Source organism: Papilio machaon, chromosome 4 (genome assembly GCF_912999745.1).
Source record: "Papilio machaon chromosome 4, ilPapMach1.1, whole genome shotgun sequence".
In the NCBI taxonomy this organism is placed as follows: Eukaryota; Metazoa; Arthropoda; class Insecta; order Lepidoptera; family Papilionidae; genus Papilio; species Papilio machaon.
Genome location: NC_059989.1, coordinates 6508208 through 6535880, shown reverse-complemented (window position 1 = coordinate 6535880; position 27673 = coordinate 6508208). Strand labels below are relative to the sequence as shown.

General features: G+C 35.2%; 5 protein-coding genes across 7 annotated transcripts; 2 read left to right on the top strand and 3 right to left on the bottom strand.

Annotated features, from left to right (window-relative positions):
* Positions 1-189: 189 nt before the first annotated feature.
* On the bottom strand, positions 190-2145 carry LOC106720405 (BTB/POZ domain-containing adapter for CUL3-mediated RhoA degradation protein 3). The gene is made up of 3 exons (XM_014515098.2): positions 1971-2145; positions 1636-1895; positions 190-1554 (listed from the first exon to the last, which is right to left on the bottom strand). The coding sequence occupies exons 1-3, from the start codon at positions 2134-2136 to the stop codon at positions 1102-1104; spliced, it is 879 nt and encodes a 292-aa protein (XP_014370584.1). The 5' UTR covers positions 2137-2145; the 3' UTR covers positions 190-1101.
* A 2765-nt stretch (positions 2146-4910) lies between these two features.
* On the bottom strand, positions 4911-8083 carry LOC106720404 (solute carrier family 22 member 7). Its single transcript, XM_014515097.2, has 8 exons — positions 7780-8083; positions 7621-7700; positions 6993-7152; positions 6430-6756; positions 6129-6353; positions 5632-5849; positions 5356-5555; positions 4911-5133 (listed from the first exon to the last, which is right to left on the bottom strand). Exons 1-8 carry the CDS (start codon positions 7995-7997, stop codon positions 4918-4920), a joined length of 1644 nt encoding a protein of 547 aa, XP_014370583.2. The 5' UTR covers positions 7998-8083; the 3' UTR covers positions 4911-4917.
* A 1178-nt stretch (positions 8084-9261) lies between these two features.
* Positions 9262-14219, top strand: LOC106720168 (probable protein phosphatase CG10417). 2 transcript variants are annotated; one of them, XM_014514752.2, is made up of 10 exons: positions 9262-9479; positions 9748-9982; positions 10068-10120; positions 10768-10891; positions 11104-11276; positions 11635-11896; positions 12096-12314; positions 12846-12974; positions 13085-13494; positions 13577-14219. In XM_014514752.2, exons 1-10 carry the CDS (start codon positions 9369-9371, stop codon positions 13817-13819), a joined length of 1959 nt encoding a protein of 652 aa, XP_014370238.2. In that variant the 5' UTR covers positions 9262-9368; the 3' UTR covers positions 13820-14219. The 2 variants fall into 2 exon arrangements, with proteins under 2 accessions (XP_014370238.2, XP_014370237.2); XM_014514751.2 differs by having other exon boundaries at positions 10068-10159; positions 13577-14218.
* A 1117-nt stretch (positions 14220-15336) lies between these two features.
* LOC106720288 (intraflagellar transport protein 20 homolog) lies at positions 15337-17000 on the bottom strand. The gene is made up of 3 exons (XM_014514884.2): positions 16530-17000; positions 16301-16455; positions 15337-15792 (listed from the first exon to the last, which is right to left on the bottom strand). The coding sequence occupies exons 1-3, from the start codon at positions 16651-16653 to the stop codon at positions 15676-15678; spliced, it is 396 nt and encodes a 131-aa protein (XP_014370370.1). The 5' UTR covers positions 16654-17000; the 3' UTR covers positions 15337-15675.
* On the top strand, positions 15971-26648 carry LOC106720361 (spatacsin). 2 transcript variants are annotated; one of them, XM_045686750.1, is made up of 15 exons: positions 15971-16033; positions 17248-17478; positions 17551-17965; positions 18856-20729; positions 20835-21005; positions 21124-21315; positions 21512-21794; positions 21870-22793; positions 22881-23038; positions 23334-23495; positions 24030-24566; positions 24829-25026; positions 25151-25659; positions 26019-26165; positions 26425-26648. In XM_045686750.1, the coding sequence occupies exons 2-15, from the start codon at positions 17302-17304 to the stop codon at positions 26495-26497; spliced, it is 5820 nt and encodes a 1939-aa protein (XP_045542706.1). In that variant the 5' UTR covers positions 15971-16033; positions 17248-17301; the 3' UTR covers positions 26498-26648. The 2 variants fall into 2 exon arrangements, with proteins under 2 accessions (XP_045542706.1, XP_014370511.2); XM_014515025.2 differs by lacking the exon at positions 15971-16033 and having other exon boundaries at positions 17123-17478.
* The last annotated feature ends 1025 nt before the right edge of the window (positions 26649-27673 follow it).

Sequence of the window (27673 nt, the reverse complement as noted above, 5' to 3'; positions counted from 1 at the left end):
CACAATGACGTATTTTTATACATTATATAACAATATGAAGATCAAATACATTAAAATAAACCAATTTTACACTTAATTTAAAATGAAATGGAGAAAGAAATGAAATGTAGATTTTATTAAATTGATCAATGGTCAAAAATTGTGAACAATATCATAAAGCATTAAGTTTAGTTAAACAATGCACCTAAGATATTACTATAACACATCAATTTGGCAATTTATTTGAGCTATAGTCAATATAAATTTAGTACATGCAATTTTTCTACAATATTCCATACTATGTACTTTAATGTTTGCTTTATACAATCTATTTGACTACAAAGAACATTTAACATTCCAATAAGTTATGTACACTCATTTTTACTACTAATCCATAGGAAAAATCATAAAGATAACCACTGATCTCTATAAATGGACAAGTCATTGCTTGGAAATAAATGAAGGCTTTTGTTTGATTCCTACTTAAATGCGCCTGTTAATGTTACAATCAATTCTATCGTATAATTAGTTCGAATCCTTACCACCGCTACCAATCGCAACCGTCAGAGCCAAAATGGCGAAAACCAAATAGGGCCGAAATAACATGGCTTGTAACCTGTCCATGTATATAAGTCGGTGTTTATAATCAATATGAACCTAGGCTATTTCATTTTAATCTTTGCATATTTTCCACTTTTAGATCACTCAATATTATCTGCATACAAAGACAGATAATTTTAAAGCATATACTACTTACACATATGTATTAATATCAAGTGAAACATTGAAATGACCGAAGTATATTTATGACATTACAAATTTGAATATAAAGTACATCTTGCTAGTTATTTAATATACTACATCTATATTATATTAAAGATACATATAATTTCAATACATCATAGATATGTAGACACATTAGGTAAATAGTTCATCAGAGTCTAGTCACAAATGCCACCTATTCTTGAAACACATTATAAAATTCAGCAAAAGGGTCTATAACACTGTAAAGGATTACAGAATGTAGCAAGGTGGCCAGCAAAACGATAAATCGTTGCCAGCTGCGTATCAAACATTTGTCCTCTTTGAGTTGCGTAGGCGGGCCAGGCCTGACTGTAACCGCTAAGACTGATTATTTTGCTTGTTAGACCTGAGTCGGGCCAATCCCGAACGCTCCTCTTCCTCATCACTTGTGCAAGACAGCCCTCCAACAGCTCCACGGGATGAAGTTGCTTGGATCAAATCTTGATCAGGTCCATTTCTGCTCTCATAAAGCAAAATGCCCAATGTCTCTTCATAAATCCTGGCCTCCGGGAACTCAACCTTGGTGTGCTTTTTATCAGTAGCATAAACAATGGATGTGCAGCAAACTTCAGCACATTTCTTTCCATGACCGAAGAATGACCAGCAGCAGATTTCAGTGGAACCAATGACATCCTTGATGAAAAGCACCCTTCCACTAAAGCGTAGAGAGAGCTTGTCAAAAAGTTCAATGTTTTTCAGCAAATTATCATCTGAAGTGCTGGTATATGAATACTTGTTGTTATGGCGATTAATCAGCAGCTTCACCACAGGCTGAAATAAAATATTATTGCTGTATCAATGAATTTGTAAAAGATTTTTCAATTCTTGTGACTTACTTTGATTTCTAATTACCTTTGATGTGGACATTATAAGCAATTGCTCCTCCCTTTGTGAGGTAATCAAAGGTACTCGGCAAATAGGTTCAGCATCTCTTTCCTTCTTATTCAAAGCTTGCAGACAGGCTTCCGTAAGCTCTTCGATCAGGAAATACTTGGCTTCGGCAAGCAGTTCCATGGTCTCACGGAAACTCTCCGGCAACGCCACTGACCCATCGCGCAAGTAATTCAGTATAGTACCGAAATGTTTGCCGCACCGGTCGATTAAAATCCAGCCTATGATTATATACAAATAAATATTAGCTAATGTTTAAGAAGACATGATGTTAAAATAAGGAAATAGATAAATACCGTCGGAATCAGTTAGTACTTCCATCCTGCCACTGAACATGGTTCGCAGCATGTTATCACTCTTAGTCAGCGTTCCTATTGTTGTATAAAACAATGTCCCTCCCACATTTAACTTTACATACTGTGAAGGGCTCCCTTTCAAAAATGTTTTGTGATCGCCCGACATTTTAGAAATTAATCAGAAGAAAGATAAACACAAATAGAGATGGCGGCGACTTCTGTTCTGAAGAACTGACACTTGAAATGTGGAACTATTTGTTGTTTTCCATTGATATAATCAAGTACAACATAATGTTTATGAAATATTTACATAAATATTACAAAAATACTACAATAACTGACAGTATTGAATTTGCAATAAAAAATGTCAGACAGACATATCCAATCCAAAGGTTAACCCAAGCGCTGGCAAAGATTAAATCAATTCTTCATTTGCGACATGCGCACTGAATTTGAGACATGCGCAGTAATATTTTTAATCTACATGTATGAATACCATTGCTTATGTGTGTATGCCAGATATCCTATTTTTAAGGTTTTTTTACCATGGAAGTTCTTATAAATTTATTATGTATTAATAAGTTAATCTATAAAATTCAATGCAGTTTATTAATTAATCATCTTCATATCTATAGTGTTTATTCTTTTATCCAACCTTGCGTTTCCAATGTCGAAACACTTTTATACAAAATAATGTAATCCCTGTCGTCCTAATTATGTTTGCCACAGCCGAAGGTTCCAAAAAAAACCGAGATTGATTCTTATAATTTAATTTAATGAATAAAAATTACAAATTAAACTTATTACTAACTATGCTATGTTCCCTCCGAAGTTAGGATTGGAATTGCTTAACTTATTATAATTAATAATTACGAAATATCGGTGCCAATGCTGCCTCAGCGCCTCGTGTCAACTTAAGTGGGTCGCGGCGAAGTCAACGCACTGCTGTGTCGGCGATCTTCCTTATAGGCATATATGTAACACCTCCCCCCGCAGACCAGCAACTATTTGAGAACTTTAAGCGAAAATGTTGCTGGGAACTCAGGGTCTTGGCTTCGATTTTCTTTAACATCTTCATATACTCGCGGTGGTAGATTTGTAAGGTTTTCCTTCTTAGTTGGCCTCCACCACTTGTACCAGAGTCCTAATCCGATAAGAATGGCTGCACTGCATGCAAGGGTATAAAATGGTATCGTCGTATGGTATAATATGGTGTCCGAATTAAGGCTGTTGAGTTGTATCGGATTTTCGAAAGTTAGCTGTTCCTGAATATCGTGAAGTCCTTGCAGGTTGATTGAGTTAAGATTTATGTGTTTAACGTGTGCGACTTGATCTTTTATGTCATATGGAATTTTCATTATTTTTAGAGGTTGGCCCTTTATTTCGTCGTTGTCATTCGTGATGGTGAATTCCTTAGTTCTTAAGTAACAGTTAATTGGGATAGTGGTTAGATAGCTCCCTTGTAAAGAGGTGTAGTCAGTTTTTCCACAGAATAGTTCCACTCTCGTTGGATGAGGGAAACACACGACAAAGTGCTGATCGTCCAATTTTTCCATAGCCTCCCTGGTTAAAGAGATATTATGGAATCTGCAGGAATTCTCTAGGACTTGACTGGTTATAAGTTTCTTGATGCAATCCCCCTCTGTTCGCATTTTGGGTTCCCACGTCCTTTTCACATAAATACCAGGTGCTTAACTTCGGGCATTCTGCCTCTATGTACACATGATATTTTTCAGATGTTGCTATATATGGATGGGAAGGGATTAGGGCTTGGTTGTGTTTGTTAGGAACGACCGATAGTCGATATAGGTTATATATATCTAAGGAAACTATAGGAAATTTAAAAATTATAACTATTCTATCGTCAGCATAATATGACCCTGTCCTAATTATATCATAGTATTCTCTAAGTTCTAAATCTAATTTTTGACCCTTATTATATACCCTCTTAAGTTTATCTAGCATCGATTTTAATGTAGTTATATCTAACATAGAATGATGTGCGCTCGATGCGCGTATAAAAGCTAACGTATTCCCTATCCTAAGTAATTCTGCTAATAAATCATCTATATTTTCACCTATAATATCTAGTAATTGTGCAAATTTAGCGTATTTAATCAAACTCGAGTTTCTATAGGCATTTTGGTCTAGATACTGTTTTATAAAAATAAATCGCCTAAATAAATATCTAAATTTAAATTTCTATCTAGGTCTAAAGTACGTCGACGAGCCTGCTGCGATGCAGGTGCCCGCGATTTACCTAAAGGTTTAGGGTGGAAAATTTTGGTATAGGATAACTAAGACTTAAGATTAAAAGGAAGCAACACGTGAACAATTCAAGTGTACTTACAGTATTATATTAATCTGGTATTCTTTGGTGAATCGATGACTGGATTCTCCTCCGGCGTGCAGCAGGTTCGTTGCTGGATACTCGATGAGGGACTGGAAAGTCGCCCGGGCCGCCCGCGATGATCTTCTATTCTTGAAGACTTTTATACTCGCAATAGACCCGCGAGTATCCTACCGACTGCGCCAATTATGTTTGCCACAGCCGAAGGTTCCAAAAAAAACCGAGATTGATTCTTATAATTTAATTTAATGAATAAAAATTACAAATTAAACTTATTACTAACTATGCTATGTTCCCTCCGAAGTTAGGATTGGAATTGCTTAACTTATTATAATTAATAATTACGAAATATCGGTGCCAATGCTGCCTCAGCGCCTCGTGTCAACTTAAGTGGGTCGCGGCGAAGTCAACGCACTGCTGTGTCGGCGATCTTCCTTATAGGCATATATGTAACATCCTCTAAAACGTTTGTTGTGGAATGGAAACTCACAGGAAAGAATCTCCTCTCGTATAGTACAATCCAGGAATATTATTTGGATTAACGCAGGATTTTAATTATGTAAATAAATGCAATGAAACTTTTTTTTGCTTAATGTTTTAATTTTTTTCCACGGGCGCCACCGGATCGTCACCACTAGTGTTTAAAAGTACTGGTGTATACGTTTGAGTGTTTTTTCCAAATACTTGGGCATCTTCAATTGTTTCAGGCAATTTTTTATTTAATGTTTCAGGCAATAACAAGGTGCTGATAACTCCGATAACTGAAACGCCTGTTAATATTACAGACGACAGCTGCAAATTAACACGATGTCCCTGGAAACAAAAAAATCACGTATTGTCTATTTGCAAAGTCTACCTTTAAATATTTGTAAATACCTCTGTTATCATCGCTAGTACTTCTTTAAGTATTTTATCATAGTTTTGTAATGAAACATGTAGAACATGCAGAAAATATGATGAAATAAATCGTTTGGATAAAATTTTATTTAAATAAAAGAAACCAAAATGTGGTGATATATTTCTTCGCCTACTTACCAAATAAAATATGTAAGGAGCTAAAGCAGAACCTCCACTAGAAAATAAATTCCCTAGTGACATTCCTGACTGTCGGATACATGTCGGATACAGTTCAAAATTAAGTATGTTTATTATATAATAACCCATTGTTGCCGACAGCCTGGTAACAATCACTATAGCAGTGCTCGTCAATGAGTGCCGAAAAATTGCGTTAGAACCTAAAAGAAGAAAATTATTTTAAAGGGATCCTTAGGAAATGCTATAATAGTTTTAAAACAATTATTGGATACTAACTGTTTTCCCGCAACACATGGATAATCCACATGCAAGCACTGATACTGAAAGACAAGACGCCCGTGTTCCGACGACCAATCCGGTCGGCTAGCCAGGCAGCTAAAAAATATCCCGGTACTTCAGCCAATGCCTGCCATAAGAACTCCAAGAAAGGATTCCCATCTGATTTGTCTCCCGAACTCATCATTATAACTGTGTAGTTCACACTTATGCAAACCCTGTGGATATCTCATAATGGTAAGTAAATGTAGGCATTCGTTTTCTAAGTAAGTTGCAAAGCGGGGCTACATAATTTATATTTATGCTAGTTAATTAAAAAGACCTAAAATGTTTATCGTTTTAAGATAACTGGAAGGAAGTATGGCTGAAAGGAAGATAAAAGAAGAAAAGAAATTTCCATTCTTATCATATATGATTGTTTATTTTTTTAACCAAATAAATTCTTGGGAAAATATTTTGCAGTTACTGCTAATTTTCCCTTTGGTTTACATACGTACCAAAACACTAATTGTAGAGTAGTCGTTTTAGCCAACGTCCACCCTGAAAATAACGCAATATATCCCAAGGTTTCGTTATTTTGTACAGGTTTTACAGTTAGTATTGAATTCTCTGTTTCCAAAGATAGGTCTTTTTTATTTTCTTTTGCTATTTGCTTTAGGTACTTAACACATTTTTTCGATTGTCCCTGAATCCATAACCATCGTGGTGACTCAATCATCTTCCTAAAATTTCATAAAAAGAATTAACCATTGAAAAATAGTTAAAAATATTTATAATAATAAGTAGACGAAGCCGTACCAAGAAAATATAACAAAGGGAACCTGTAGAATAGTAGTGGCAATGAAAAATGTTCGCCAATGTCTTAGCCACCAAAACAATAATGCCATTAGTGCCATGCCAACACTCCAACCTGCGAATCGTAACGTCGCGGTGGTGGAGCGACGTTCCGCAGAGGATAACTCCATGGATATAACAGTGACGCTTTGGATAGCAGACCATGATGGGAACGCAGCTACCACACATCCGATTACAAATAATACGAATGATTGTCCCGCAAACAATGAAATAACTCGACCCAATACAAGCAAAACAAGGGCTATTATATACGCAGGACGCCGCCCATATCTGGAAGAAAATATATTTTGCGTTACTTATGGATACTTTGTTACAGAAATTCGGTATATGTAAAATATTGTTGGATTTAAAAAATACATTTTACGAAATATTTTTACTATTATGTAAGGAACTTCTTATGTACTTATTCATCTGCGTTTACGCAGCGTGATCTTAATGATAGGTCAAAGCAACTTTTCAATTGTTTAGTATGGTAATGTACAAGCCGTTCACAAATTCAAACTAACGTGTCTCCAAACCATCCGAAAACCATAGATCCAACAAGTTCTCCAATCTTGCTCGCAGCAAAAATATTCGCAACGTATAATTCTTTGTCGCAAACCCAATTATTTTTTGTTGGAACTGTTTCTTCGTACCAAGTTTTATCGTATTCATATTTATCACATGCTGAAAAAAACGTTATACTTATACGTATATTTATCATAAACAGATGTAAGAGTACGCATGAGCCAAATTGATCTACAATTCTGAAAGTAATTTCCCTTGTTATAAAAATAAAACAAGCAACAATTAATTTCAAATAGTACTTAAAGAGTACTAACTTATAACAAAGAGCCTCTAGAAAAACAAATAATCTCTGTTTCCAAAAAGAATAATATGAATAGGCTTTTCGGCAGCGGAAACTCACTTTACACATTTACTAGCTGTCGCCCGCGACTCCGTTCGCGCGCAGTTAAAAAAAAACTTAATAGCGGTATGAAAAATAGATAGTAGCCGATTCTCAGACCTAGCCGGCCTTCGGTCAAACCGTTTCGGAGGAGTACGGTAACTAATATTGTGACATGGAAATTTTATATATGAGATATGTATATAGTTATTCGATGGTTAAAAAACTTTTAAAAATTAACTAAGTACCTTTAGTATTGTTACTAGTAGATCCATTGATGTACATCAAACAACTTTCAAACTTTATTTCGCCAGCGGCATTTGTATACCTTTTTAAAGAAAACTGGGATTATTACTCGTTATAATATATAGCTTATTATGTTGAAAGTTATATGAGTATTCACTTACTGAGGAATATTTAATTCTTTCCAATAATGTTCACTAACACTATCGGGTTTTCCAGACACTTCACACATATGGGGAACCACTACTAAAGCTAATATTAAATTCATGTATGCCATTGGCCATAAAACCGCGAAAATTACATTATAAATAATATCAAACTTTTTCTGAAATCTACCATCTTGGCCTATTTCTATAAGCGCCTGGTCAAAGACGGAATCCATTTTTAACTATTTCGTTTCATTAAGTTACCAAAAAATTTCTTAAATAATAATGAAACTTAAATAGAAGATGTTCTTATAATGCTTAATGAAGTACTGAGCTATATAAGGACTAGAACAAGTTATGATGAAATATATTATTGTGTACTCTTTCATATTATTTAAACAAAAATTATCTTTGCATTTATACAAACGGTAAGATTTTATCTTTGTAGTCAAACATATTATTTGAACAGTAAAATTATCACTTAATTATACATTGTAGTATTTCTTAATGTTAAGATGGGACTTTACATTTGCATCTCGGTATCGTTATAAAATGCAAGTCTACGTAATTTATAGCGAACTAAAAATTTCAAACTTAGTTCTTAGTTTTTAATACCTATAAAAAACTTAGAAAATGAAAAATTATGTATTTTATTTTAATTCAAACTTCAACAACAGACTTTCAACTACAAATAAGGAAGGTTTTGTATATTTCCAGTTATTTGAACTGTAAATCACTGTTTATATAGTCCGTCACTGCTAAGTTTCTGCACACCTGATATGATTTACAAACTCATTCCCTCAAGATAAACGGCCAACAGCGCTTGGAGCATAAGTACTTTTTCAACAAAAAGAACTTAATTTCAGAGATAAATATCACCCGTGTCCAGATAATGGGTGTGAGAGATTTGGTCACTAATCTTTTTCTGGGACGTCCCCGAATAACACTGTCACTAACTCTTCGTACATCCTTTTGACTTTTAACATATGCCAGCGGACGCGGTCCTACGGATCAATTAACTTCCATACATTAAAGTTAGTAAGCGGACCCTTAGTGTAGATTTCTGATACTAAATGAACATTAAGCGACTCTCTTCCTAACTAATGTATTAAATGATTCTGAGTATATCCGTAACCGTTGAGCGGTTATTTCACTATTTCTATAATTATTTCGTAATGTAAATTAAATTTCAGGTTCGTTTGTAGGTCTAAAAACAAATCTTTAATAAGTGGCGTTTTCAGCTACTAGTGGATGGTGGTATATTAGTGCTGCAGATATTTAACTATCCAAACACCCGAGATCTGCTTATGATTCAAATAAAATTACTGCTTATATAAAATTAAGAATTAAACTATTTTTTAGGATTAAACGTTATTTAAATTGCATTACGTGGTTAATAATATTGACCAAAATCATTACATTATGTTATAAACGTATTATATTATGTTTTATTCAGAAGTTTTGTGTAAATTATATTTAGTCTGTTTCAGTTTTGTTTTGTTATCTGTGGTTGGACGGCTTGCTTGCCGCCTGCGCGATTTTTTGGGAAATTCGCGCGTCAGTTATTTTTTGGTCATATTTCATGTACACATCTTTAGTTGATCATAATGGGTGCCTATTTATCTGAACCAGTTACTGAAAAAATGTCCAGCGATGAGTCGAATGGCAAACTAGAGTGCGGTGCAAGCTCCATGCAAGGATGGCGTGTCAACCAAGAGGTATGGTTTGTTTGATAATTATATGGTTAAAAATTTTCGGCTCACTTATTCACCAGTTACTTTTGTACAAATAACACAATGTTCTATCTCCTTAACATAGTTTAAAAAAAAACAGAAGCGCTAATTGTTGGCTGTATTTTTCATTTCACACACAAGTATTTTGTCATAGATGTATAGTGTGACACCCACGGAGAAACATTGCAGCAAAGTATATACTGCCGTAATTCTTAATACAAGATTATTACAGCTATTATTCATAACTTTCTAGGATGCACACAATACAATCTTAGATTATGATGCTGATACATCTTTCTTTGCTGTATACGACGGTCACGGCGGCGCCGAGGTGGCTACATATTGTTCACAAAATTTGCCAGAATATATTAAAAAGACAGATGCATACAAGAACGGGGACCTAGTGAATGCTTTAACAGATGCTTTTTTGGGATTCGATGCAACAATTGTCACAAAAGAGGTTATGGATATATTGAAGGAACTTGCAGGTAAAAAAGTTTATTATTCAGGTTTATTATCATGTTTGGTAAAGACATCATATGATTATATTAATAACTTATCTTTGTTTGGTAGGTGAAATAAATCCTCCGGGCACAAGTGACATTGAAGATTCTGAAGATGAAAATGTTAGTAATTTATATCAAGAGGCACACCTACCTTTACAGGTGAATTATTAAGCTCGCATTACTGAACAACAAAGTAGAATATTGACTACAGAGCTGAATCAATTTTCTCGGTTCGGTTTTATGTCAATATACACCCACATTACTTTGCTGTTGATAAAGCAATTCAATGTGTCAAATTTTTAGATATGAAGACAATTATAACTTGCTTAATTGTCTAAATATCTGATAATCTATATTTCAAAGCTAAGTATTAGGATAGGAAATTGTATTTAGGATTGAATGAAATATTTGTTATTTTAATTTATTTCTAGTAACGATCTTACTTTGTATTCATATAGACAAGTCAATACTTTAATTAGATTTATGTCAAAATTATGCAAAATTGTTTTGTGTCATTTTTCTTCCAGTTATCTAGTGATTGCTAAAATTGCATTTATTATTTCTCTTCAAGGTTAATGGCAAGGATAAATTTAACTATTACATACATTATAAAATTTCTTATATACTGTAACTTACTCTTAAGTCTAATGTATAAATTATCATATAGCAAGTTAACTTTTGTACATACTGAAAAAATTCTTATATGATCTACTATCACAGTTGCTACTATTGTCCCTTGAAACTTCATTATACTTATTTTAATGCAGGAAGTGTTGGCTAAATATGAGAATAAATTAACTTCACTTCACCGAGCAAGACTTGGTGACACAACTACTCCGCTGTCACCATGCTTGAGAGCTAAAAAGAATACAGAGGAATCCGGGGCATCAGGTAACCTGCTGTAACTATATTATCTGCCATTATTTGAACATAAAAAGTAAGGATTAAGATTTTGGTTGTCTCTGGTATATTTTGCTTTTGCATCTAACTAAAATATTGTAAGTATTAAACTTACAATATTTTAGTTAGATCATATGAAACTTGCGTTACGTAAACATAATTATTGATTTTTAGATATTTAACTAAGCATTTTCCTTCAACAGCATCAAGTTCAAGCTCGGGGCATGTGGCGGGTTCTAGCTTAGAACAAACTTGTGATGCAACATCCTCTAGCAAAAATGGTTTAACAGACAATGAAAAGAAGAATGCCGAGGAGGACTCTGGAGGAGTTTCATCAACAAATTCGAACGAAGTTGACAAAGATTTGAATGGAGAGGTATAGTTACTTTCATTTCATACATATTGATGGGTTCTGTGTATAAGGTCCAAAATAGAAAATTGATGATTTTTACTTATTTGTGTTAAAAGCTACCTCTTAGTTAACAACATGCACAAAACAAAATACACATTTAAAGGTGTAAATGATATTTTTTTCTGAAGAAAAAGGGCAAATCTGGCCTATTTTCCTATATGGTTGCAACTTTAAGAGCCTCTCCTGAAAAGTTGTCAATTTGCACATTGGCCCATATTTAGCCTAAACTTATCATGCACTTAAAACTGAAAATAGAAACTTTTACAAAAATTTTAAATGTTTACTATGTAATATGTTGCCTAAATTCAATATCACATTCTAGGTTTCGACAAGTGAACCCGAGAAAGTCAAAGAAAATGTTAACAAACCAATTTTACCAGCACCAGACAGCTCTGAAGATAATTGCCAACCCGACCAGCCTGAACAAAGTGAGGATGTAAAGAGCTCTACAAATGGTTGTAATGTTGTCACCACTGAAAATTGTAATGGGGAGGTGACAGGCTCAAAACAGATAGATGGTGAAGATAGTAATATCACTTCGTCTAATGGCTCAGTGACACCTGTCAAAACTGGCAAAGCCAATGGTAAAGTGGTTTTCTTTTTAATTCTTTTAAAGTATATTTAAAATGTATTCAAAGACAAATTTTGTACCTGTGAAGTCATAGATAAATGAAGGGTTTTTATTCATTTTTTTAAATTCTGTATGATACATCATATTTTCCCTTTCATGTTATAACTTATGTTTTTTTTTTATTTCAAATCAACTGCCACTTTTTTGTGTAGATAAATCATCGCCTGTGTCAAGTTCCGGCAAGGAAGTTCCCGGGAGACCGAAAAAATCGAAGATACGCAGAGCGGCCGCGGCTGTATACGAGTCCATCTTACGTCAAGTGCCTGAAGAAGATGACGACGAGAGCGACTCCAACGACGAAACCTTCGAGGGTGGAGAAATCTGTTCATCTGATGACGACAATGTTAATGGTGTTGAGGAATCATCGGAGGGTAAATATCACTCGTTACGTAAAAATGTATAACGCTACATGTTAACCTATAAATATATTTCACTACTATGCCAAAATTATGGAAGCTTCAAATTATTTCTTTTAAAATTCAGTTGTTGGTTTTGGTTCGTCTTTGGGGAAAGGCGTCGAAATATGCCGTGAATGAATAGATCTACAGACCAACAAGGCTATCTGAACCAGTTGGCTTAAGTTAAACTAAATTACGACAGTTCACTAGCTCCCTCCTGTCGATGTTAAAAAATTTCCAGATCCTCTTTGTATTGTAGTTGTCATGTAATTTTCTATGTCTAAGTAGGTTTTATATACCATCATAATCAAAATATCAGCACCTCTCGTACCGTTCAGATATGCTTGTGTGACTATATTGGTGTTGTCAAAAACAACAATAGTATAAATGTATTTGACAACACCAATAAGTGCAGAGTAACCCAAAACAACTTACCTTGTCTAAATTTAATTAATAGTTTTTCACATAAAAACAATTTGGTTTAAATATAACTACCTTTTAAAGAGTGTGAAGAAGAAGATGAAGAAGATTACGAAGCAGAATCCAGTGATGAGGAAGGTGATGAAGATATAAACATGTCTGAGGAACCAGGCAATGATAGTGGTTGCACTGCTATTGTTGCTCTACTAAGAGGTATATATTTTTTTCTTTAACAATCTGATGATATCTGAACATGTGCATCAGATGATTGGTGTTGTAGTTAATTTAAAAAAATTAATCTCGGTAATTTTTTTTGCTCTTAGGAAACGAACTATACGTGGCTAACGCAGGTGATTCCCGTTGCATTATATGCAGAGAAGGAAAAGCCATAGACATGTCTATAGATCACAAACCGGAAGATGCCCCAGAACTTGACAGAATCATTAAGGCCGGTGGCAAAGTTTCCTATGACGGTCGTATAAACGGAGGTCTTAACTTATCACGTGCCATCGGCGATCACTCGTACAAACAGAACAAAGAATTGGATGCTAAAGAACAGATGGTGACTGCTCTGCCGGACGTCAAAACCCTCACAGTAGACCCGGCTAAGGACCAGTTTATGGTATTGGCGTGCGACGGTATATGGAACTTTATGTCGAGTCAAGATGTGTGCGACTTCATTATACCTCGACTGGCAGAGGGCCGCGAAAGATTATCACAGATCTGTGAACAGGTAAGGTTCACATTCGCTTCCCCACTTGCCATCATACCACTGTTATTATAACATTTCTCCCTAAAATTGTTCATTTTTCCAGATGTTTGACCACTGCCTAGCGCCGACAACAATGGGTGACGGCACCGGTTGTGACAATATGACTGCTATCATAGTGAGGTTCAAAGACGGTCTGATTGCGGATGTGGGCCAACACACCAGCAACACGGAGTGCCCCAAGAAGCGCACCGCGGACTGCGAGCCGTGCAATGAAAACCAACAGGACAATAAAAGGCAAAAACTTGACGATTCACTGTCAAGTTCGGTGGTGACATCGAGTGTTTAGACTTAGGTTGACTAGGGAAACAGTGTTTACGACTTACACATAGTAATGTGTCAATAAGACTTTATGGATAACATTGTCATCTGTAATGCAGGCCATTGATTACTCTTCACTTTAATTTGATAATTTCTTTTCAAAAGACATGTGACATTTATCATGAGATTTTATGTAAACTTGAGAATTTCCCCTAGCATTATCATACAACCTAGTACTTGTATAATAATGCTACCAAATGTTATTTTAAAAGGCAAAAAAGACCAGACTACAATAAAACCCCTTATAACTGAAAAATATACATACAAATTTAATAATAATACCAAAGTTTATAAAATGAAAGCTTAATTTTGTTTTTAATAAAAAATTCAGTAAATTTTAGCATTAAATGATAATCTCCTGCTCTTCATACATCATAATGGTATTCGTTCATAACATGCTACAAATATTTAAAAACATTTTTTATACATATATGTAACTTATAAATTATATTTAAGAAAGGAATAAACCAATTTGCCAAAACATACAATTTTTTATTCCTTATTGATTCAGAAAGTCATATATTTAATTAAATCAACATAAGTTTAGTACTCTTTTGATAGAATAACAGACTACATATATATTTCAGACAAATTAATTGGTATAAAATAATATTGCTGTATTTGTTGCTTTAAAAGCAGTATGAATATAATTTTGCTTATAAAATTGCACACATTAAGCTCTTATTTGCAGATTTGTTTACATAAAATCTCAAAGAAAAACGAAGACGTAAAGTATGTTAATTCATTTATTTCTATCTAGATAATTATGACATTTATCCCCTAGATTCTTATAACGAATATCTCTAGATTGGGATATGAAACTAATATGATGGAATGGTAACTTATGGGCTCGGGAATTTAGTAAACAATCTTTAAACAAGGCCATGATTAATTAGTCTATAATGGATGATTTTGTTTTAGTCCCAGTGGAAAATCGAATTGATTCTTAGTTTAAAAGGTGACACAGTCCTTGTGATTTAATTAAACATAATTTGCCTAAAGTAGCCTTATTTGTAATAAGAAGGTGATGTTTCAAGTTTATATATTAAGTATAAAATATACGCGGAATATTGGGAAGTATAGAATTTTTTGAACTGTCTCATCTGCGTTAGCATTTAGTTATAAGTTGTAAATGTAAATTTACTAAATCATTATTAAATAACACTCAATATTTAGAACATATTATGTAGAAACAATTCTTACAGTTTCATTTAGTGTTTTGTGTAAAAGTGGCATTATACTATTTTAGTCACAATTTGTTTCTCACAATTTATAAAACAACACGAGAATCACTTTAAAAAAGCGATAAAATCAATATTAAAATTGAATGGGAAATGTATTTTTCTTTTCAGTTGCGTTAAAAAGAAAATTATAAAAGATTTAAAAACATCTGTTTGGTAATATGTCAATGTTCCTACAATTTTCAAAAGTGCTTTGGTGTTTCACTTTATTCAATTATTTATCTGTTACTGTGTAGAATAAGTATGTAGTTATATTTTTGTAATCACAGGTTTGTAAAATTGTATTTCTCCAATTTATAGTCAACTTCTGGTAAAAATAAAGAAAATCATGGTTAGACTTAAATGTTTATGTTATGTTCTTAAATAAAAATAGACCAGTCTAGGTTCGGTTGTCTGCAAAACTGGTTTCATTATAGAACTGTTTTTATTTGGTGTGTTTAAATGAAAATTACATTTGTACTCACTTAAATGGTTTTCTTTAAATGAATTTATCGTATCATAGAGGAACAACTTTTAGTGCATTCGATTTTTAATCTAACTGGTAAGTTCTAGAAATGCCGATGGTAATTATCATACCAAGGAACTATCGTAGTGCTGTCAAATATTCTATGGTTTCCATTTGACTTGCTTCTAATATTTGCAAAGAATCATATTCTGCATCCAGCTGTTCTAGTAGCATGGATCTTTCACTTATCTCGTTCTGGAATAAAAATATAGTTATTTCACGATCAGATCACGCATATATAAATCGGATTATAACCTTTATAGACATAAACCTGTGACCTTTATAATTAAGTTCAAAACATTGAATTGATGGAGAAATCTCCGTATGAATTTATTTCTACATTATATCAAGTCATGTTTTTCAGTACTAGAAATTTTGACGAGAATACTTCGAGCCCTTTTCCACTAAGCAACTAACCCTGCGATTCTGCCAAAACGTTAGAGCGTATTAAAACCTTTACGTGGATTTTTAAATTTAAGATTATTAAAGACACGGGTATTTTTGCTAAAATTTTAGTAGCTTCTTTAAACCATTAATACTAGTTGACTAATCGTTGGTTTCCGAGACCAAAATCCCTGTATAAAACATCATGCCTCTCATTATTTTTGACAAAAAAAGATAGCAATTTTTTTATACAGGGATTTTGGTCTCAGAAACCAAGTAAATAATACGGGCTTCTAGTAGGTAGTCGTACAATGCCTACCTGTAATTTAGCTTGATCGTTTTCTCTTTGCTTTGTTATAGACTTCAAGAGATTCATACTTCCTATAGCTGCCATTTTCTGTTTCTCGACGTTCTCTCCCAACTCTTTAAGCGTCTCTAACAATGTACTTATTATCTTTCCAAAATCCTTCACCTCTGAAATAAAGCAAGAACATGCACGCTCCATTGGAAATTATAGCGGAAGTAGGTATAAAGTAGTGAATGCTAACTGGTTTCATATTCTTTACATGTATCCCGCAGATCTTCAGTATCCTTAAGAACATCTTGCTCTAATATCCTTATCTTATTGATGTCGTCATAATATAAATGTGCTTTTTGCAACTCATCAGCCATTACAAAACTTTAATAATTTGCTTTCGGTTTCTTGCGTTGAAGTACTTTATTAGTGTATGTTGCTTGGCAACGGATCTATAAGTCCCCACCCTACCCCTGAATCCGACAATGCCCTAATTTTACAATTCCTTCGTGACATTTTAACCTAAGTCTCCTTAAATCGGGAGATCACGAGATGGGATTAAACAGATTTGGATTTCTTTTATAATTCTTCAGCAAATTTATTTAACTATTGTGTTGCTTATAATAAAAATGAAATATAGCGTCCATGCCCATAAACAATTCTACCCTATTACTTGTCAGTGTCAATGTCAAACGAATTGAAAACACTAAGTTTTTATTGCGGTTGCACCTACAAAATTTTACTACTTGAATATCTTATAAAATTAAACTTTGATCTGTGTGTAATATCAATAACTTAGAAGTAACAATGATTACAAGAAAACATGTTTACTTATGTATTGTAATTTTTGTACTTTGACCAACTTATTTATCGAAAATGAAATAAATGCGGACAACACCAAAATATACTAACAAAAGTGACGTTATTGTTTTATTATAATATTGTTTACTGCAGCTGTTTCTTTGTCTCAGTGTAAAGTGGTTGCTACTTGCTTGGAATGGAGGTAGACAATTAGTGGAAAAATCATGGAAGGATTAACACAAAATGAAAAAATCATCTGGTCATGTTGGGAAGAAAAGTCACCTAGAGATGTGGTCAGGGAAGCGGCTGCGAAAGGCACTCATATTGATTTAGCTATTCAATATTTAATGCAAAAGAATTCTTGGAATGAATCTTCCTCAAGGGAATGGTTCCTAGCTGAGGTACTTATTGTTCCCACTAATTAACGTATTTATTTAATTTGGTCAAATAAAATTGTCCTATGTTTGTAACAGGTTAAGGCATGGACTGTTCAGCTTCTTCTACGAAAGCAAATCTTTAAAGTGCTACATGTCTTAAATAAAGTAAACATAAACCCCGAAGAACACCTAATGACACTTGCAGCAACATCTTCAAATATTGAATACAGAGACTTTATTGTAGAGCACTTGGAAAAACTATCAAAAGATATAAAAGGTGAAAATCTAGATAAATGGTTAAATTTCAAAAGGCATTGGAACTTACTGAGATATTTAGAAAAATCTTTTGAAGTTGATGGAACATTTAAGCAAAATAAAGTATTTGGCGAAGGGAATGATAGGGTGTTTGTCAATGAGAGTGAGATCAAGGCATTAACAATTGAAGAAATTGAAAAATACCCATCACATTGGAAAAGTAAAATAGCTACTACACTCTTCTTTAATACATTTGGTAAGCAGATTTCATTTCTTATCAAACAATCATAAAATTAAGTTTCAAGAAGAATAGGAACTGATAAGAATTACTATATGAATTCTTCTCTGCCATTTTCATAATGTATTTATTAATTTTTATTTTTATATTTTTTGTAAAGGTTTTGTATTGTTTTGTATTTCTTTATTTCAATATTAGTTATAAATTAACATTAACAATTTTAAGTAAGATTTGCACTAATTCAAGCAGAGTAAGTTCTATTAAAAATTTAATAATCTCTATATTTATTGTACTAATGACTTTCTGTAAAGTTTACATTTTCTTATAATAATAAAGGAATGTGACAAGGTTGATGGAACATTTAATTTATGTTTAACTAAATACTTATGTGATATTAAGTACATTTAGATTGTAAAGTAAACAATATTATTTACTACTAATAAAACTATAAATATTGATTTATCCTAGATAGTAAATTATAGTTAAAGAAAAGATACATTCTCTCTTAGTATTTTTTTAAATATTTTATACAAGCTGTCGCCCGCAACTCTGTCTGCGTGGAATTAAAAAAAACTTAATTAGAAGCCTATGTATTCTTCCAGAATATCATCTAAATCTACGCCAAGTTTCATCAAGATCTGTTGAGTCGTTCTCTAAACATTCGCATTTATATAATACTAGCTTTTACCCGCGACTCCGTCCGCGCGAAATAAAAAATAGAAAACGGGGTAAAAATTATCCTATGTCCGTTTCCTGGTTCTAAGCTACCTGCCCACCAATTTTCAGTCAAATCGATTCAGCCGTTCTTGAGTTATAAATATAATATAATATATATAATAACATGACTTTCTTTTATATATATAGATGAGTAAGACAAGGACAAAAATTAACCTTGTAATATGTTTTAGAATACTCACTACTGGACTTTTCATCCCCTCAACAAATGTGGATGCACCTTTTGGAACACAACAAGGCAATGGTATTAGTTCGATGGATAAATGTTCAAACATCGGAAGTTGTTAGAGATATGAATGCAAGATATAATTATTTTATAAATGAAAATTTTGTTAGTAAACTTTTGAATGTGGATACAAAAGGATTTAGCAGTGAAGTGCTCACTAATTTAGATAAAATTTTTCGATCTTGGCCAATCACAAATGACATGATTCAAAGTGTTGCAGCAAGTAATTGTTTTGTATACACTAAACTGTGTATTTATGATACGCTCTGCTCTTACGGCATAGTAAATGATGAGGAACGAAAAAATTTATACGTAATAATTTCCAGACTGGCACGAACTCAGAATTTGAAACAAATTGATGATATTTTCACTGAATCTTGTGCTACGATTACCAAACAAGAATTTTACGTTGAGTTGGCAAAATATTGTGTAAAGAATAAATTGTATAATGTATTGACTATGTGTGTTGAGGGACACATACTAGATACTGATTTATCCGAAGTTGAACAAGAGGCAAAAGACTGTATTGAGTTGTGGTTATTATTTAAGAGCATTGAACAGACATCGGACAGGCAGAGTCATGTAGTGCCGGTTTATAAAACTTGCCAGCAAATAGCTAAAGATAATATTGACAACTACATATCAACAAACCCTCATTTAGTCCTTGGTATGATACTACTTGAGGATGATGCAAATTTATTTGACATATTTTCTAAGCTCGACAATCTACAATTCAAAGATTTCAAATTGCCCAACAAAGGGTACAAGCATAAACTTCCTCATTTATATAATGTTTATAAGAAATTTGCTGGTGGTTATCAAATGTATGATTCAAGAGATGTCAATGTGTATCAACTACTCTCAGGATATCGTGGTTTAGACGTGTCGAAAATATTTGAATTTCAATTAATTAATCAGAACATGAAGAGTATACTAGCTGAAAAATCTGACAGGCGCAGTTTGGGTAGCCTTTTGTCTAGCGATGTGGACGTAACAGGTGGAATTAAGACATTATCACAAAGATCAGTTGATATGCCAGATTTTGAAAACGAGAAACTAATTAAACGATACGGATACGTAGCGAAATTAAATCACGTGTACTATCTAAAACAATACCGACCATGTAATGCTAGTCAGGCATTTGTGGCTCAGCAGTATCAGACATACAATAGGTTACAAGAGAAAAGTATAAAGAGTGCTTGCTGTGAAGCTCATGCCTTAGCTCTGCAAAACTGGTCGGACCCAGCGATGGCGGCTTGTGCGGTCTCCTTTGTAGCAATGATCGGCTGCAATCCCTCCAGATGTAGAGTTCACATGTCCGCAGCTAAAATGATAAAAGAACACTTGATGGTGAATAAAAATTTCTCAGAAGAGAAAGCGAATAAAGTTGTCAATGAATACATGTCTAAACTCATGCAAAGTAATGATCAGGCTGCTAAAGAAATTCTGCTGTATTTAGAAGAAATTACGATTAACAAATTAAAACACATTCAATCGGAAGATAAGTTTGACATGACTCTAGTCTTGTATGAATCTCAAACGATGGTGAAGTTTGCAATACTTCATAATTTGCAGTTACCAGAACTTCAGCTAAAGGAGTTTGTTAGGAACAACTCGTGGTTTAATTTTTTATTGTTCGGTGATGTATTCAGATATCCTCTATCACAAATGCTGCAACTGTCTCAAGACTTTGAAAAGCAATCTTATGCCGAACACTTAAAGTACATAATGTTACACAAAACTACCGAAGAGGACAAAGACTATAAGTCTGTTTCAAGTAATGGACAGAGGAGATTCTCCAGGCTCAATTCTATGGAAGTGGTAAGTTCTTTATGTAACCTTCGTATAATCTGTCCGGTTAGAAAAGTCTATCTTACGTCAAGTCATTAAATTTGTATGTAATTTTAAAAAGCCGCTTTTTTCTAGAGTCCAACTCAAAACTTGTCATTTGAGTTTCCATTGAGTTGGTACATGGGCCGCGAGCTGTGGGAGGTGGCGGCGGCCTGCCACGGCCCCGAGGACCCCCCCGCCGCGCTGCTGCGGGCCGCCGACATCTGCAGGGAACCCTTGCTGGTCATCATCGCCAGCTGTTATGAGGTATAAAGCAACAAACGTAGCGATGCTTCTGAACTTCTTTGCGCAGCGACTAGCACGAAGTTAACGAGTCGCCAATATATCTGAATAGTACTAAACTACATTTACATTGTATTAACAGCCAAACGCCGTAGATGTTCTGTGGGCGCAATGGGTTCTGGCGTCCATAGGTTTGTCAGAACACAACCGCGAGGAACTGCAGGCTAAGATCTCTCACCGGCCGCTCTCTGAACAGTTCCTAGTCGTGGCTGAAGTGTGTCTCGTTGAAGGTTATATTGCCACATTGCAGGAGTCCATGCTCGTGTTTATGTCGGTAAGATGAAAATGTTTTTATTTCCTTCTGGTTGGTTAATGTGTGGTGTTTTAAGATTAGTGGTTCTCCATTAATCTTAAAACACGATGTTTAGTATTAATTTGTTCTTTTTGATTACCGATCAATTGACATTTACCATTAAGTTATTAAAGTGTTTTATCGACACTAAAATTACCAAGTTATTTAAAATTTTTAGGATAGCCCTCTTACACTACTAACAACGTTCCTACACCGTTGCATTCGCCTGTGTACTTTCGATATGGAAACTTCGAGAACCCTCGGGAACTTTCTGCAGCAGTGCCAACGCAAGTATAGCTCGGAGTCCGCCGGCTTGCCTTGGCATATGTCCAAAGAGATGTTGCAGAAGATTGCTGTAGAATTAGTTAAGATTGCGCTGAGCTATAGCTTCGATAGTGCTTACCATCAAAGAGAATTCCTCCGTTGCTTGTCTGAGGCGCAGTTCGAGAAAGGCTTAATGGGTAAGTTCAAAAACGGCCTTGTAAAACCACGTCTTCTTTGCCAGTGCGATATTTAGTAATTGTTTTAATTTTCAGTGCCAACACCAAATTTTAAAACTCTCTTCGAAATAATACAAATATCAATGCAAACATCATTGGTTGTGAATATACAAAAATTGCTGAGAGACGATTGCGAGAATTACCTCGCCGAGTGTATAAAAATGTACACAGAAAACAGGAATTACGACGTGGCTCTAAAAATTGCCAAATTAGCCGCGTTACCTGTAAACGACATACTGCAAGTAGAATGGGCACATAAATACGAAATGTTGCATATGAGAGAGACAGAAATTGAGGACAAAGATTTGACAATGTTCATAGCGGAATGTAGCGAAGCGTTCAAAAAAGCTTCAGTAACGTTCACCGCAGCGACCGAGTTCCTCACCCGGCACGCCGCGTCCATAACCGATCCAATACAGAAGTTTTATTCGTATAGAATTATAATGACTTGGTTCGAAGAGAATCACGAATACGGCAAAAGAAGAGAAGAGATCGAACATTCGATGTGGCACGCTTACTTCAGCGTGGAAAATCAAGACAACGTGTTCCTCAATAGCTACCAGTGCCTCTTACATTTCGTACTAACGGGACAGAAAGATAAAACTTTATCTCAAAGTATGAGACAAATGAACTCTGATAAATTCTCGGTAACTCTGCACCAAATTGAGGTAGAATCTGACGTGGGGAATATAGAAGACGTGGTGCTACTAGAAGAGCCGGAGACGATAGACTGTTGGAGGAGAGTAGTTAATCAATTGCTGGAGCTTAGGTTGCTAGTCGAAGCGTTTCGTTTATCGGGTCTATATGAAACTCCTCCGGAGTACCTGTACAGGACTCCGGCCTGTCCTGTACAGATAATAAGGACGTGTTTGCGACTGGCCGAGGGCGCTTGCTCACCGTACGAGCTGCCGCAAGAGCTTCGTCTGGACATATCTTCGCCATTACTAAATAAACTCACACGTAAGTAATTAAAGCTTGGCAAAGGTTATTTAGACGATTCAATAGCTGTTTTAGCTACATTAGTTTAAAGTATCCATAACATGTCAGTATCGGAGACGTCGGAGACAAGTTTCGAGGAGCTGGTGGTGATACAGGAGCGGCAGGAGACGGGCGCGGTGCCTCACCTGGCCGCGCGCGAGGATGCCGACCGCCTCGCCGCGCTCGACGCACTCGCCGTGCGCAGCGGACTGGCCCTCGCTAAACAGGTACCCTGACAACTCATCATCAACATCGTCTTAGACTTTATCATCAATATAATCATCATCACCTAAGGATCAAAGAGAAAGTACAATGCCATTCGATACAGTCAGTCCAGTCAGTCGGTAGTGCAGTATAGGTGTAAGAGAGGTGCAAGGCTTTACCTTCACGTGCTTTGGGGCTCATCTTTGATGTCATAGTTCTTCTGCAGACTACATCTTTGTGAACTACTTTATTTATTTACAATCCAAATCTTTAAATTCTTTATGTTTGTATTTAGTAAGTCTGACCTTTGTTTCCTAGATTGCGAGTTATTTTCGAATAGCCTTACAAATCGGGCGGGAGTACATGTTCGTGTTGAAATATGAATGTAGTCCTGTTGATTTTATCAACCTGGTGAGCGGCAGGGCGCGCATGTCGCTGGCCAATCTCGTCTTCCGGACATTTAATGTTCCCTCAAAACAGGTAAGCATATAATTATAAAATTAAAGAGTTAAAATAGACTACAATATGTGATTAAAATAAAACTGAATAACATTCGCCTTCAAACATGTCTTTAGAAGTTTATTGCCAAACATTTTCTTTAAATATTTAAAAGGTGGCAAACGAGCAAGCGGCCACATGAATTCGCCGAAATAGCGAAGTAACCGCCCATAGACATCCGCAATTGCAAATGAGTTGCCTACCTTTGAGGAGGAGACGCACAGAGACTATTTCTCCTTCCTATGCGACCCCTTCTCCATTAAATCCCCATCTCCTTTCCATCCTTTACTTATAAGAGAAGGACAGGAAGGGAAAAAGCACTTATATTAAACCTCCGACCAACTCACTCATAAAACGCATTTTAATTGCAATATGTGACGAATTTGATTAAACTCTTTTAAGTTTCATGATATATTTCTCGCAATTAACATTCAAAAATTCGTAATACTTTTTTGGCAACAAGAATGTTATAATATTAAGAATTTAATATGTGTTTAAAATAATGAATACAAACAGGTTGCTGAATATCTCTGCTTAGAAATGGTAGGCGCGATAATATCACCACATCTCGTGAAGACATCTACATTCAGACAAAAAGAGCACTTTCAGTACACATTATGGGGCTTTGTTCTCAACTCTGATATTGAAATGTTTCTAAATATGAGACCGGACGCTTGCAGTCATATAGGAAGGCTGATACTTGATCATTTGATAGCCTTTCAAAAGATATACAAAGCGACGACCACTTTTAAAATACCAGAAAATACTTTAGACGACAGTTGCTTAGATTTGGAAACTTTGACAGACGAAGAATACCAACATGTTGACAATGATGAAGTGGAATCGGTTTTGACTGAAGAAGGAACTTTATTATCCGCCGAAACTGAGTCTGTGTACTCAGTATCGACAGTGTACACAGTCGGTAACAAGTTGACAAGAGACACCAGAAGGAATCTATTCGATGCAATATCAAGAAGTAACGTACATATTAGATACGAAGTGAAATCGAATTTGAGGAAGATAACTAAAGGCGCCAAACTGTCGACTAAACAGGTATATTATGTATTATTTTAATAATATTAACGATTCTTGCCTTTTGGAAAGTATCTTTTACGAATTTTGCAGTTCATTCTTCTATCTTTGATTGGTCATCTCCCATTAAAGTTTCGTAGTTATTCTGACAATGATTATTATTTTGCTAGGATCTTTTTCCACTGAGCGATCATTTTTTAAAGGAGTGTCTCATTTCCTAGTCTCGACCGCGCCTGCAGCTTGTCGCTTAATCGAAAAAGGGTTTCAATGTGAATATTTGTAGGTGAACATAATCTGTATCGAGCTGCTGGTGTTAGCTCACGAGTGCTTCTCTGGTGCGTGCGACACTGAGGGCGTGGCGGTGACGCTGAGGTCTGCGCAGGCGCTGGCGGCGCGCCTGTTGGCCGCCCGCTCCTGGCGTCTCATGGTGCGTCTGCTCACTGGACTCGCGCGGTACACTGAGTGCGCCTACATCTTCCAGGTCTGTGTGTTTTATAGAATATCTAGATGATTTGTTTCTTCCACTTTCCCACATACGAACTTGGTTTAAGAAAAGCATGTATTCTTTTTTTTTTCAATTGTTCCTTTAACTTCGGTTATACCAGGCTCTGCGTGACAATCACCAATTCGAATACCTATTGGGTCAGTTCGACTACATGCTGGGTCAGCAAGCTGACAGGATCGCGGCCTTCAAGCACGGCCTCCTCGACTTCCTGAAGACGCACTGTCCCGGAGACACCGACGCATACATCATGGTGGCTCTGCACTTCAACATGTACGCTGAAGCCGCTGACGTCAAAAGACGACAAGCTCTAAACCTGATCGATGACTTAGAAAGGATAGCAGACGAAGTACGTCCGAAGAAAACTCAACCCACCTGGGTTATGATACATGATAATGTTTCTACAAGGACCCTACTGGATACAGCTTTGAATCATTGCACGGATGCCGCGGAACTGTACCTGCAAGGTGGATGTACAGGATTCGCCGGGGAAATGGCGACTCTTGCGCAACAGATCGCCCTGCAGATGTCGCTACTGAACGCATCTCCTACCAGACTCATACTGAACAGGACTCCAGAACAAATGTACAATCTAGTCAGCGATTATTTGAGGTGAGTGGAATTCATTATGTACCAGCGGTCGCCCGCGACTTCGTTAACGCGGAATTATAATGTTACTTCTGCACACATAAGCTATCAATTATCCCCAACAAACGCAGACATGCGGACAGGCAGACGGATAGACAGACAGACAGACTTTTTTTTTTTTCAATTTGTATTTTCGTAATAAACTAGGCATATACAATATATATCTCTACATACATAAATTTTTAAACAAATTCAAAGATATGTGTGAAGTCAACCAACCCGCAGTCGGCCACCGTCGTTGTCTATGGTCTACTCACTCCTAAATTAGGGTAGGCTTCGAGCTCCTCAGTGGGGACGTATGGTGAGCTGATGATGTGGTTAAGTTTCATGGAGGGTCTGGTGCTGTTGTGTGGACGTGGCGGAGGTGCATGGCGCGAGCTGGCGTACCGCCGCGCGCTCTCCAATGACCAGGCTTACCTCCGCGACATGGCCGCCTACAGGCCCGATGTTGCTCATGACTTTATTAACAGGTAAATATCGACCTGATATTTCAGTTTCCCATTGCTCGATTGTTTCCCAGTTACTTAAGCAGTCGTTAATTGTACATTTCTCATACTAAAAGTACACTAAAGGCCCTTTTTAGTGACGACTTTTACGCTGCAGCTTAGTTTTCACTAAATAGTAGGGGAAATATACGAAATGTATACCAAGGAGAACCATTAACAAAAATAATGCTTTCTTGAATAATTTTTGTGCCTCTGAAGATAATAATTTTTATTTTATTTAAAGATACAAAACGGAGAAGAAGAAAACGCCCGTCTCTCAAGCCGCCATGACGGAGCTTCGCAATCTTATGAGATGATAATTTGCAATATATCCGTAAGCGACTAGATCTCACTGTACTATTATTTTTTTTTTTAATATTTTATATCCCAAAGCATTCATTGTTATCTTAGTTATAAATTATCATAAACTGGCTTCTACGTATATAGTGATAAATCAAAATAAACGATTTTTTAAATAACGGCTTAAATATGTAATAACTTTAATATTAAACTTTTTGTGTCAATAAAATATTTTAACGTTATAATTGTTAATAATTTTGCTATTTTGTTGCATGAAATATATTCTGTTACATTGCGGTTATCTGTAAGTAAATCGCTGTGATAATATTGAATGGACTGAGGACTATTTTTTATAACTAGTTATAATTATAAATCAATTTATAAACATTATTTTTTTTATGCTCCTTAACTCTCTGCGCTATTTAATCTTTGACCACATTACGAGTACTGACACTATAATGGACAGGGTATAAGCTGTGGTATTTTGTGCCTATTTCATTTTCGCTATTTTGACGCTGACTGTTTAGTTGGTAGCGGTGGTGAGGTTTCGAATAATAATAGAGATATAATTAACTGTAAGGAATTTCAACAGACGCGTTTATGTCGGAACGAAGTAAAAGCTGTGTTTTTCAAGCAATGACTTATCAAGTATAGATGCAACAAAAATTATTTGTAACCGTTAGAATCTTTATAAATGTAGGGGCGTAAAATTAAACAATTTTTTTTTAAATACAATTGTAATATAAATTAACATAAACCCAACACAAGACATTGGCTATCGTCCACATAGAGATTATAAAGCCCTAATTTAGGGTACAAGTAAAAAGAACCTCAGTTCTTCTAATACTCGAACGCAATTGTGTTTGCATACGAAAACATTTTTTTTCATAGAAATTAAGTACCAGTTTCCTAGATTACAAAATACTGGATACAAATTACGTAGTTTTATACAATAATAATATCTTTATCATGATTTTAACAAAACTTCAATAAATAATTAAAAAATAAAATAACCCTCAAACAAAATTTCTTTTTCGCTTTCACAAACTTTCAAAGTAGCCCAAAGCTAGAGTTTTCATATTTCAGGTATATTTTGACATCTAAACTAGTTGATTCACAGTCACAATTTTTAAATTATTACTTGGCACAAAATAGCACTTTGTAATCTACATAAACTTTATCTTTTTCGACCA

Excerpts from the sequence above, each read along its gene's own strand:
- LOC106720168 (XM_014514751.2), top strand. The coding sequence starts at position 9,369 with ATGGGTGCCTATTTATCTGAACCAGTTACTGAAAAAATGTCCAGCGAT. Across the intron at positions 9,983-10,067 it reads TATATTGAAGGAACTTGCAG|GTGAAATAAATCCTCCGGGC; the intron begins GTAAAAAAGTTT and ends TTTGTTTGGTAG. Across the intron at positions 10,160-10,767 it reads AGGCACACCTACCTTTACAG|GAAGTGTTGGCTAAATATGA; the intron begins GTGAATTATTAA and ends ATTTTAATGCAG.
- LOC106720404 (XM_014515097.2), bottom strand. The coding sequence starts at position 7,997 with ATGGATTCCGTCTTTGACCAGGCGCTTATAGAAATAGGCCAAGATGGT. Across the intron at positions 7,153-7,620 it reads TACTAGTAACAATACTAAAG|CATGTGATAAATATGAATAC; the intron begins GTACTTAGTTAA and ends CGTTTTTTTCAG. Across the intron at positions 5,850-6,128 it reads ACTCTACAATTAGTGTTTTG|GGTTTGCATAAGTGTGAACT; the intron begins GTACGTATGTAA and ends AGATATCCACAG.
- LOC106720405 (XM_014515098.2), bottom strand. The coding sequence starts at position 2,136 with ATGTCGGGCGATCACAAAACATTTTTGAAAGGGAGCCCTTCACAGTAT. Across the intron at positions 1,896-1,970 it reads AGTACTAACTGATTCCGACG|GCTGGATTTTAATCGACCGG; the intron begins GTATTTATCTAT and ends ATATAATCATAG. Across the intron at positions 1,555-1,635 it reads TTATAATGTCCACATCAAAG|CCTGTGGTGAAGCTGCTGAT; the intron begins GTAATTAGAAAT and ends ATTTTATTTCAG.
- LOC106720361 (XM_045686750.1), top strand. The coding sequence starts at position 17,302 with ATGGAAGGATTAACACAAAATGAAAAAATCATCTGGTCATGTTGGGAA. Across the intron at positions 24,567-24,828 it reads CCAAACTGTCGACTAAACAG|GTGAACATAATCTGTATCGA; the intron begins GTATATTATGTA and ends GAATATTTGTAG. Across the intron at positions 26,166-26,424 it reads GCTCATGACTTTATTAACAG|ATACAAAACGGAGAAGAAGA; the intron begins GTAAATATCGAC and ends TTTTATTTAAAG.
- LOC106720288 (XM_014514884.2), bottom strand. The coding sequence starts at position 16,653 with ATGGCTGATGAGTTGCAAAAAGCACATTTATATTATGACGACATCAAT. Across the intron at positions 16,456-16,529 it reads ATGTAAAGAATATGAAACCA|AGGTGAAGGATTTTGGAAAG; the intron begins GTTAGCATTCAC and ends GCTTTATTTCAG. Across the intron at positions 15,793-16,300 it reads ACGATCAAGCTAAATTACAG|AACGAGATAAGTGAAAGATC; the intron begins GTAGGCATTGTA and ends TTTTTATTCCAG.